At 55.2% G+C, this 11,962-nt stretch overlaps 1 protein-coding gene across 2 annotated transcripts in view; it reads right to left on the reverse strand.

The window, feature by feature from the left end:
- The window catches only part of SGSM1 (small G protein signaling modulator 1), a 73,225-nt gene extending 61,550 nt beyond the window's left edge, over nt 1–11,675 (reverse strand). For both annotated transcript variants that reach the window (XM_043438148.1, XM_043438137.1), the window contains exons 1-2: nt 11,525–11,675; nt 11,384–11,427 (exon numbers count right to left, since the gene is read on the reverse strand). In XM_043438148.1, coding sequence (XP_043294083.1) covers nt 11,384–11,427; nt 11,525–11,543 — 63 coding nt within the window. In that variant the 5' untranslated portion in view covers nt 11,544–11,675. The remainder of the gene's footprint in view (nt 1–11,383; nt 11,428–11,524) is intronic.
- Nucleotides 11,676–11,962: the final 287 nt, after the last annotated feature.

The raw sequence follows: 11,962 nt of genomic DNA on the forward strand, positions 1-11,962 counted from the left end.
GGCGGATTCTTTACCAGCCTCCACCAGGGAAGCTCAGAAGGGAAGTGGGGGTGGGGAGTGTAAGGGAAATCTCTGCACTTTCCACTTAATTTTTACAGGGAACCTAAAACTGCTTTTAAAAATAAAGTCTATTCTTTGTTTTTTAATGTCTTTCCCTCACTCTGCCGCTCATGGAGGGTGTTGGCAGGGGTTCCAGCTTTTGGGAAGACAGGCTAAGGCACTCCTCTGCGCCCTCAGTCTGCATGGGCCGCGGGGGGCCTTCGGGGTCTCGCAGAGCTGGGGTCCACCCCAGCTAGGACCTCAGCAACCACGGGGAACGGATCAAGGCTTCCTTTGCTGGACTCTCTCTCACCTGCAGTTCCGGGACTGACCCGCCGCACCCTCCCCGCCCACATCCTCCCATCCTGCCCGCCACATCCACAGGTAAGGAAGGCAAAGCCCCAGGGGCGTCCTTCTGCTGGCACACCTGTGATGGGAGTAAGCAGACAAATAAATGATGAGACGGTCGCATGAGAGTCTTCAGGCAGTTAGAAAAACCCTCCCTCCGGTTCCTCACTCCTAACGACCCTAAAGGTGGCTGTGGGCTTGCAGGAGAAGCAAACGCCTCTCCCAGTCTGCTGCCAGGCCAGCCCCAGTTAATGGTTTACTGACGTGCTATAAATAGGCACCTGCATTGTTTCCGAAGAGTCGGAGGACTGGCCAGCCAGCCAGGCCTGGAAGGAGAGGTGTTCTGTGGCTAAGAAGGGGGTTCCCACCAACAGGACACCCCGCATGGGTGCCCTAAACTCCCCTTGACAAGAAGCCTCCCCCAGGGCCTGATCCTAAGAGCATTTGCCAGGGGGCATCTTGGGCAAAAGGTCCTTTCAGCCAATACTCCTATACTCAGCCAATGATGGAGATGGAGGAGCCTCAAAGACAGCTGTCCCAGCTTCCCCCCGTCCCCAGGCCCACGTGTTCCATATTCTCAGCCCACAGCCTGGACGCCCGCCAGCTTTCTCCCAGTGCCCGGCCCACTGCGTGTGGCGGCTCCCCTGGCAACCCTCCCTGTTTCCGCAGACCCACGGGCTTCGTGGATGAGGAAGGTGCACAGACTCCAGACGCTGCCGAGATTCTCTGGAAGGCTGCCTGAAATTTGGGGGTGTAGGGGCCACAGGAAAGTAAGAAATGGAATTCCCAGATGGTTCACACACAGTGTGGATCAGAAAATGGACCAGTTACCTCCAGCAAACCTTAGGAGGAAAAGCAGTGAGATACTGGGTCTAAGGGTTGGGTTAGAATCCTGGTTTTTTTACCACCTCTGTGACCTTGGGCAAGTCACTTCACTTCCTCTGTGCTTTGGTTTACTTATCTGTAAAATGGGATGATAAATAGGACCTAAACAGTCAAAGCTATGGCTTTTCCAGGGGTCACACACGGATGTAAGCCCTGGGCCGAAGAATTGAGTGCCGAAAAATTGATGCTTTCAGACTGTGGTGTCGGAGAAGACTCTTGACAGTCCCTTGGACAGCAAGAAGATCAAACCAGTGAATCCTAAAGGAAATCAACCCTGAATACATCATTGGAAGGACTGATGCTCAAGCTGAAGCTCCAATACTTTGGCCACCTGATGTGAAGAGTCCACTCACTGGAAAAGACCTTGATGCTGGGAAAGACTGAAGGCAATAGGAGAAAGGGGCGGCGGGGGATGAGATGGTTAGATAGCATCACTGACTCAGTGGACACAAATCTGTGCAAACTCCGAAGACGGTGGAGGACAGAGGAACCTAGCATGCTGCAGTCCATGGGGTCACAAAGAGTTGGACATGACTTAGTGACTCAACAACAGCACCCCTACCTCTGGGGTAGGTCCTATTCACTAGGGATTTTTTAAAGATTAAATACATCAATGGATATAAAGCACTTAGCACATTGTCTAGAAGATGACAGAACTTTCTGGACATGCTCCATCCCTGTGTTGTCCAATACGGTATCATTAGCCATGTGGGGCTGGCTATTGAGTACCTGAAAGGTACCCAGTGAGGTTGAGGAACAGTATTTTAAATTTAATTTTACTCGATTTAAATGTAAATAGGCACATGCGACTAGTAGTTCACACTGGACAGTACCAGTCTGGAACACAGTAGGTGCCCAATAAACGCTCACCATGGAGAAGGCAATGGCACCCCACTCCAGTACTCTTGCCTGGACAATCCCATGGACGGAGGAGCCTGGTAGGCTGCAGTCCATGGGGTTGCGAAGAGTTGTACACAACTGAGTGACTTCACTTTCACTTTTCACTTTCACGCATTGGAGAAGGAAATGGCAACCCACTCCAGTGTTCTTGCCTGGAGAATCCCAGGGATGGGGGAGCCTGCTGGGTTACCGTCTATGGGGTCACACAGAGTCGGACACGACTGAAGCGAAGAAAAATATGATTATTATTAGGGGTTGTTATTATTATTGGAAGACTCACTGCTTTAGAAATTAGGAGACACCATTTCATCTCTGAGCACGTGGAGGGCAGAGAACTGTACTGTATTCATCTTTGTATCCCTGCACCTTGCAGGGTGTTTTCTTTTATAAACTCGGTGAAAGCTTTATTTAAAACCACAGTGGAGAACACCTACCGTACTGGAGTGTTTGGGCTGTGGATCCTTTACAGGTCCTGAGGAGAAGGGAGGATACCCTCTCCATACGGCACATACAGACTGTTCGTACAGTCTCAGGGTTTGCTCACCCCAGAGGAGAACTCTCTGACCAGGCAGACCCCTGCCCAGTGTCTCATCCTGAGACTTCTGCTAGAACCACGGGGAAGGGGAAGCTTGGTTTCTGTTGATGCCAAGCTGGCAGATTGTGCCCTGAGAGCGGCTGGGCAACACTCGACCTCCCCATAGAGAGAGACAGAGCATAAAGCCTACATAGAGAAAAAGCAGCGCAGAGAGATGGAGAGATGAGATCATTGGAACCCCTGGATACAGCCGTACCTAAAGCGGGTCACTCCACAGCTTCCCAAGCCCTTGCACCAATATATCCACTTCTTAGCCTCTCTTCCCCTTTCTGTTTTATATTTGTAGATTTACTTATTTACTGAACTAGTTTTGTTAGCAAGTTATGGTCCAACTTGAAATGGGTGGGGCTGGCTAAAATATGCTGCTCTGCTGCTTCGCAGCTGTGTGACCTTAGTCTGGTTTCTTAACCTCTCTGAGCTTCAGTTTCTTCATCAGTAAAGAGGAGCTGCAATCTGTGCCTACCCTAAAGGAAGACCACTTTGTGGATTAAATGAGCCAGAGCTAAGCACTTAGTGTTTAATAAATGGTAGTGGTAAAGATGTCTTTATTTCTCTTTTTTTTAAAAGAAAAATAATAGCCACTCTAATTCTAACTTTCTATTTCAACATAATGCATTAAATAATAATTAGAGGAGAATTCACTGACCACTGCAAGTATCACCAAGCCCCTTGAACTCCTGGGGCTTCAGTTATCTGATTTTTGTGTGGGGGTCACTGCAAAAGGTCCTGTCACTGTCCTTTACAAACACCCAGAAACTGAGTTCCCTGAAGATTTTGCAAAGAAAAAGCACCAAATAAACCCCCAAGCAAAAACTATTCATCTCCTATCTTCTTGCACCACTAAACGAAAGGCAGGGCCAGGAGGCTCATGATGGTTTCCGACCTCCTGAGGCAGAGGGAACACCTCCACTGGGGACCGATGAGTGGTCGGACACAGAGTGACGCTCCAGCTGCCCACCCCAGGGTGGTGATGCCAGACGTCAAGACTCAGCTTCCCGGACTCCGACTCGGGGGCTCCATCCCTCTGGATCCCCAAACACGCCCCTCCCCAGGCCACAGCACCCCTCCTGTCGCCCTGCCCCTGCCCCTCACCCCTTCAGCCCCGGGCTGACCCAAGGAGGGCACGATCCCACGCTGAGGGCACCTGCAAGTTTGGTGTGACCAGAAAGGGCAGCAAAATGTCCTTCTCACGCTGACCTGGGTTCTATCTCACTCTTAAGTGGGTGAGCCGAGCACCGTGCCTGGTCCCTCCACAAACAACCCCCTGGTGATAGCACAACAGAGCGGCAGATGATGCCCCAGCAGACTGATACACGCGGGAACTCAAGTCCGAGAGGATCCTGCAGCCCCTCAAGGGGAGGGCTGTGACCTGAACTCAAGGCTGTTTGCTTTCAAAGCTTGGCCTTATCCCCAACTCCACACTCCCGGCGTCGCTCACAACCACATGTGGGTCACTGGTTTGGGCTCTGCAGTGATAGAGAGCAGGGTTCTGGAGCCAGACCCCCACTCTGTACCACTGACAATCTCCGTGACCGTGGGCAAGGCACTTGTCATCTCTTGTGCCCCAACATCCTTCTCTGTTAGGGAGAATGTTTTATCCACTTCAGGGGTCACTGAGATGCTTAAATGAGGTCATTCACATAAAAAGCCCAGTAAATGCTGTTTTCTTTTTTTCTTTTTTAAATCTTTATTCCTTTAGAATGGCTTTAGTCGAGACCTGTTTCCCTTGAGTGAAGGCTCCCTAAAAGTCTTATCAGCTACTGAGGTTTTTTTTTAATAAGTCTTAAATACAGACTTGGCAAATTCAGAGTAGAGAAAACACGGGGGAGACTTGGCTCTCGGAAAGTGATGGCGGCCAAATCAGATGGTTGGAGGTTCTTAGAATCCCTGAGCTGTCTGACCGCATCCACTTAGAAAGCAGGAGAACAAGACAGGGAGAAGGGACCTGCTAGGAGGCCACAGATTGTTAGGGTCAGCATGGGGACAAGGACTCGGGTGTCCTCACCTCCCATCCTGGGGTCTGCAGCCAACAACTGTGGGCCCAACGTGGTGGGGGGAGGCAGAAATGCCCTTCCCCACGTGCCAACCAGCACCCTCGCCTGAGCCCCCCAGGAGCTTACTGCAGGGGGACCCAGGCAGACTACACTTAAGCAGGAAAGCCAGCATCCCTCCTGACACCCGTCATGTTGTATCCAAACCCACCACTATCAAAAGCTCCAGGAAGCCGCATTGCCAGATACAGGAAAGCGAGCATCAAACCGGGCCATGTGCAGATATGGCTGCATTATTCATGAGCATTTCTGCCGTCTTAAGCCTGAAAACACGACACACATAACTGATGTGAGTCAACCCTGCAAGCATCAGAGCGCCCCCAAAATACCCCACCCAGCATTCCTGCTAACATTCCTTCCATTGGTCCAGCGTTTTTGGAACCTGCGCTTGGCCCAGCGGGGGAGCGTGGGGCTGTGATTTCCGGCCCAAGAATGGAAAGCTTGGAAAGAAGAAGACAGGAGTTTCCTCTCTTGCCTAACCACTTTGAATCCTCATTTGTCCCTCCATGTACTTACTGCCCATCTGGCAGCCACGCGTCGGTGAATTCACACTCCTCTCGTGATCAACCCCTCCCCGCCCACCCCAGCTTCCATCTCACTCAGAGTAAAAGCCGAAGCTTCCGAGGGCCACAGGCCCTGCACGGCCGGCTGCCTATTCCGTCCCCTCCTCCTCCGTTCTTTTTCACTCCGCTCCAGCCTCGCTGGCCTCCCTGCGATTCGCTGGCCCCTTCTCAAAGGCATGGCCCCCTTTGTGCATGCCGGTCCCTCTGTCAGGGACACCCTTGCCGCAGATGTCTGCCCGGCAGGACTCTGCTCAACGTCACCCCGTCAGAGAGGCCGCCCTTGAGGGTCACCTCTGGAGCTGCTTCCCACCACGCTCCACCGCCTTTTCTGCTTTATCTTTCTCACAGCTCCTTTCGCTTCTGATACCTATTTATTATGTATTTATTAAGCTTTGCAACAGAGTTTCCCAGGCGGCGCTAGTGGTAAAGAACACACCCACCAATGCAGGAGACGCAGGTTTGACCCTTGGGTCGGGAAGATCCCCCGGGGGAGGGCATGGCCACCCAGTCCAGTATTCCTGCCTGGAGAATCCCAGGCACACAGGCGCCTGGCGGGCTGCAGTCCGTGGGGTCGCACAGCTTCTCAAGACCAGGTGAGCAGGGGTGCTGCTTCTGTTCATTTCTCAATCTTCCTGCAACAGTGCCTGGCACCCAGCAGATGCTCAAGAAATGTTTGTGGAAAGGAGAGAGGAAGTTTTCTTCTAGGAACTGGTAAGAAAGGTCAGTCTCGGCGCTTGCTGCCAGTTGAAACCTCCTGAAGTACAACTCCAAGCAAGACCCTGCCCTGCTCACGAATCTTCCAGAGCTCCCCACTCTCTGAGGGGGCAGACGCTGCAGCGGGGCATTCACTGCGCTGCACAGGCTGGGACTCGTGGACCTCTCCCGACTTATCTCCTTTCCCTACACACACTGCAACCCCCAGCTGGCTTCTGGGGACTCTGCTGAAGCTTGTGGCTCCCAACCTCTGCCCCCTGGGAATGAGGGGCCATGAGGCCGCCCTCCAGATCCTGGCAAAGCGGGATCTGAATCCTGGCTTCTCCACGGGCTGGCTGTGTGACCACCCCCGTGCCTCCAGTTCCTCTTGTATCCAGCAGAGGAGGTGGTGAGTCTCCCTGTTAGGGCTGTCTGTCGTGAGGGGTGAAGGAGCAAGCATCCAGGCACTACTTAGCTCAGCTGGGCTGTTCTGAGAGGGAGGCTTCCTCGTGCCGGGGGCTGTGCTGTGCTTTGCGGGATGTTGAGCAGCATTTCTGGTCTCTCCCCACTAGATGCCAGAGCATCCCCAGCTCTGACAACCGAAGACGTCTCCAGACATTGCCAAATGTCCCAGTGGGTGGGGGGGTAAGGCTGCCAGATTTACTGATACATATTTATCCCAAAAGATTATTCATTGTTCATGTTAAATTTGAATTTAACTGTGTGACCTGTGTGTTATCTGGCAATCCTACCTGGGAGGCAAAGTTGTCCCGCCTGCTTCATCAAGAGCCCCAGGGTTAGAGGGACACGGCCACGTGGCCCTAGGGCTAACATCCCTTGTCTCCCCTCTTGACTTCCTCCAGCCTTCTCAGCACGTCCCACCTGCCTGCCCCGAGCGCCCACTCAGGGGCGGGGAGGCTCAGCTCCCCAAACTAGCCCAGCTCAGCTGCTGTGATGACGGCCCCCCACAAGCCCCCACCTCCTCCCCTCTGGTGAGGGGGCCGCCGAGCAGGCCCAGCCAAGAGGCAGGAAAACAACGCAGTTAGTCACTTTGCTTCCGTTATCAACCCGCGTCACGTGGCTGGCTCCTTTAATGGCAGTCGTCATGGCAACGGGAAGCCAGTCCCTGCTGCTCTGGGAACCAAAACAAAATTAAAGGGATGGAGGCGGGGAGGGGCGAGGAGGGGAGGGCTAAGCGAGCCAGGAAGCAGCCAGCAGAGAGTCGGGCTGGATTTGACTGGAGGAAATCATGCTGAGGCCATCCTGTCCCCAGCTGTCCCTGGGGAGGGAGACAATTGAAAAAAAGAAAAGGTTCCTGTCCTGGAGAAGCTCAGGCTAACATGGTGGTTTCACACAGTTTATACTGACAGGTGAGTAACTGTCATCCCCATTACGAATAAACTAGAACCCGGACACGTGTGAAGGTAAAGACAGATGCTTGTCCAAGACTGCACAACTGACGAGCAATCGGTTTCAGCTCCACCCTCTTCTTCCCATACTCCTCATGTCCTCCCCACTCCTTTCCTCTTGCTTTTAGGAGAGGACCACATGCTCTGCCCCTCTGAGTGCAGCCCTCTGCCCTCCAGCCATTTCCGAGTCCCCGCCACCGGCACCCGCATTCCTCCAAGCTCGTGGTACTCCCTCCCACTACAAAGTCTCTGCGTGTGCAGTTCCCTCTGCCAGGAACTGTTTTCCCTCTATCTCTCGCTACCTCATACCTTCACCTAAAAAGCCTACTTATCCATCACACAGCTTCTTAAAACGCCACCTCCTCCAGGAAGCCTTCCTGAGCCACCTGCATGCAGTTACAGCTCCCGGATACACGCTCTTGTAATGCCAAGTGATGCTTGCTTCTCCTCCAGACCTTGGTGCACAGCCTGCAATTATCCTTTTAATTACATTACCCTCGGGATGTCTGTCAGGGTCTGTCTACCATACTGGACTGTCAGCCCCAAGAGGACTCAGCCAATCTAGTTCACCGTGGGATCCGCAGAGCCCAGCCGAGTCAGCACTCGACAGAGCTTCCAGCCTCACAGCCTCTGTCGGCCTTTGTGGCTTCAGTAGCTCAGACAAAAGCTTGCAGACCCGCCTGGGTTATCTACAGAAACTTGCTGTTAAGCTGCCCCATTCCAAAAAGAAGGATGGGAGGCACCTCTGGGCAAGGCTGCGACAAGGCAGGTATGTGGCTTTGAACCCAGAGGGTGCAGAGAAGGAAGACTTGACTTGACTCCTCGTTTTCTAAGCAAAGAGCTCCCCTTTGCCTTCCCACTGGAGATGCTCCCGGAGGAGGTGGTCAGAGGAGGGAAAGGAGAGAGGAGGTCTGCTTTGGGGTGTGTGTGGCTGGATTTGTCTCCATACCCTTGGTGGGAGGGTACCCATGCTGAACAGAGGGCTCAGAGACAGAAAACTGTTCCCCTTTACTGGTTCTGTGTTCCTGAAACACCGCTCACTCTCTCTGGGCCAGTTTTTTCATCTGTAAAATGGAAATTATACCACCCACACACGCTGAGATTGTGGTGCTGTGTAGATGTGGATGGGCATGTTTGTTATTCAGGGGGTAAGAGCCTGGCTCTGATGCCAGACCAGGCTTGGGAGGGTCTGTCCCTTCTGGGCTGCATGCTCGTGAGGAACTCACCCTGTGAGCCTCAGTTTCTGTGTCTGTAAAATGGGGACAACCTCACCGAGCTCATAAAATTACTGTGCACACAGGATATGGCTTAGAGTAGCCTCCAGGAAGTGGAAGCACTAATTACCAAAATGATGAGCCCTGAGAAATGCAAAATTTAGAAACAGCCATCAGCTTGCAAAGTCCTGCCCTCTGATTGCACTTCAGAGTCAATGGATACTTGAGTTCTTTACCAAACTTGCAAGGTCTGCCTCTGCACCCCCACCCACCCCTGCCCAGGTATCAAGCAGGATGCCAAGAGGTCCCTCAGACCAGGAGATGGTCTCAGCCTCAAGTCAGGCAGAAAGCTCATCCCAATCGCCAAACTCAGCGGCTCACAGGAGAGAAAATGCAGGCCTCAACCACCAGGGGGAAAGTGTCCCCCACGCCCTGGCCAATAGCCCAAACCAGACTGACATGGATGGGACCTCCAAGGACCCTGGACCAATGCTTCCTCCCCCAGACACAGAGAAACTGAGTCCCCGAGAGGGGAAGGAACTCATAAGGGCATTGAGGGAGTTGGTGGCTAAGCTGGGTTCAGGGCCCCAGCTGGAGGCCTGCCCAGAGCCAAAATCACTCCCCACAAGATGCTCACAAGCTCTTCTGCTTCTGGCCCTGCCCCAAGCCCCCCACCCCAGCCCCCGACCCTCAGTGGGACCATTTCCTTAAAAACACAGCGTTCCGGGTGAAAACACCTGGAGGGCACATAGAACACCTGGGTTTACTGAAACAACGAACACAAAAATTGCAGGTTTTTACTCTGAAGGCTTTTGGAGGGGGCAGTCTATACCCTCTCCCCTGAAACAGTCATCCAAACGTGTAGCTTTCAATGGCAAGAGGGTCTAGACAGAGCTCTCTTCAGGCACCCATAGGGGTCTCTGTGAGCGTAAAAGTTCTGGGCCTTTCTGAGGGTTCCCATGTGGCCTGTATGTCTCTTTACTCAGAGACACTAGAATGTGCAATCAGCCTGGAGCTGCTGCTTTCAGCAACAGCGGGACGTGCCACACACGGAGACACACACACAGACACACGCCCACGCTCCCCGAGGGGGAGGGGCTGCAACAGGTCCCGGCCCCGCGGCCGCCCTCGGTGGCTGGCTGGCTGCCACCGTGCGGGGAGGGCCTTTTTGGTGGTCAGCACTGTCCCCAGATGCCGACACCCTCCACACACACGGAGGCACAGGGCCAGGCCAGCCCCCAAGATCCGCGGCCACTCCTGGCCGAGAGCTGAGTGCTCAGAATGCGGCGGCGAGGCAGGCGAGGCAGCGATGGGGTCCCAGGTGGTGGGATGCGGGGTGACATGGGGGGGATGCACACACACACACACACACACACACACACACGGCCACAGCCTCACTCATCCGCACACAGATTCACGCCATCCCATGCCACTCGCTCAGGCACAGCCACAGGCTCACTCATTCATAGATTCCTGCATCACACAGATACAATCACAATCAGAGAAGCAGATAAACGCACAGATGCACGGACACACAGAGGTACACTTAGATATCTCCAGGGAGACGCGCGGATGTGCTCAGATACACATACTCACAGCTACACATCCTCACCCCCACAGGCATGTGCGTGTACACACACACACACACACACAGAGTCCTCACAGGCATGTGCGTGTACACACACACACACACACACAGTCCTCACAGGCATGTGCGTGTACACACACACAGTCCTCACAGGCATGTGCGTGTACACACACATGCAGAGTCCTCACAGGCATGTGCGTGTACACACACACACGCACAGTCCTCACAGGCATGTGCGTGTACACACACACACTGTCCTCACAGGCATGTGTGTGTACACACACACACACACACAGTCCTCACAGGCATGTGTGTGTACACACACACACACACACAGTCCAGGTATCCAAGTGATTCCCTAGGCACCCGTCACTCTAGACTCTTGCTCTGTGAAAAGTCATGAACTGTTAACTCTGAAGGCTAGACTGGGCTAACCCCAGGGAGAGTGAAGGGTCAGAGGGGAGCTGAACCCTGACTAATTCTCACCCTCCTGCCAGGGTCAGGTGGGTGGGGGGATCAGGGGACCCTGCCTGCCAGGAGAGCAGGCACACATGCCTACAAGTGGAGTAACCCACTGGCCTGGCACTCTCAGGGAGGGGGTGCACTGGCTCCTAGGGGTGGCTCCAAGGACTGAATTTACGGGAGGGGTGTGTGGGAAGCTTTATTTTCCCAAACTGAATTTCTCCCCCTTCAGGAAGTCTGGTCCTCTGCCTGCAGCCCTAACCAGGCCTCCCCGACTCAACAAGCCCTGTCAGCGGCACCCCCGCCCCCCCAGGTGCGTTCCTCACCTTGATGAGACCCACCCACCTGCTCCTCCACAAGAGGGGGTCCTACCGAGACACATCCAGGTATGCCCCCCCACCCGAGGGCCCTCACGCGGCAGCTGCCCCTGCGCACAGGATAAAACACCCAGGGCCCCCCTACCCCCCTACTCCCACCCCCAAACTCACCTGCTTCTAGCCCTGCGGGGGGTTAGCCCCCACCCCGGCGGGCCCCCCACCCCAGCTGGCCACGCGTCCTTTGGAGACGCTTCCTGGGGGTGGCTGCGGCGGCCCCCTCCCCCGGGGGTCGCGCCGCCCGCCTCCGCCCGGCACTCACCTCCTTCTTGACGGTGCGCAGCAGCCTCTGCCGGGTCTCCGCCTCTGTGGGGTGAGACGGGAGGGCGGCCGCTCAGCCCGGGGCTGGGGGCCGTGCTGCGGAGCTGCCCTCCCGCCGCCCCCGCACCCTGCGCCCCCTTACCCGCCAGCCCCGAAGCCATGGCTGCGCGCGGCGATCCGAGTCCGGGTGGCGGCGGCGGCGGCTCCCGGACGCTCACTCGCCTGCTGCAGCCGCGGCGGGGCGGGGCGAGCGCCGAGTGACGGTCCAGGCGCCAGACGTCAGGCCCGGCCGCGGCCGCCCCACCCTCCCGGGGGCCACGCAGGGCCGCCCAGGTCCTCCCGGAGGCTCCTCCCCGCCCGACACACACCCTCCGGCCCGCGCGTCCCAAGGAGCTGGCGCCTGCACCTCCCTCCCAAGTGGAAACCCATCACCACCACCACTTCCATGCCCACCCTCCTTCTGTGGGGCCGGGAAGGACAGCATCATTTATTCACTGTCTGCTGTGTGCCTGGTTCAGATGTGGCGGTGGGGGTGGGGGGGGGGTGGGGGGCTCCTACCGACAGTCTCCTAGCCTGTTTT

The sequence above is a fragment of the Cervus canadensis genome, chromosome 1 (genome assembly GCF_019320065.1).
Source record: "Cervus canadensis isolate Bull #8, Minnesota chromosome 1, ASM1932006v1, whole genome shotgun sequence".
Classification (NCBI taxonomy): Eukaryota; Metazoa; Chordata; class Mammalia; order Artiodactyla; family Cervidae; genus Cervus; species Cervus canadensis.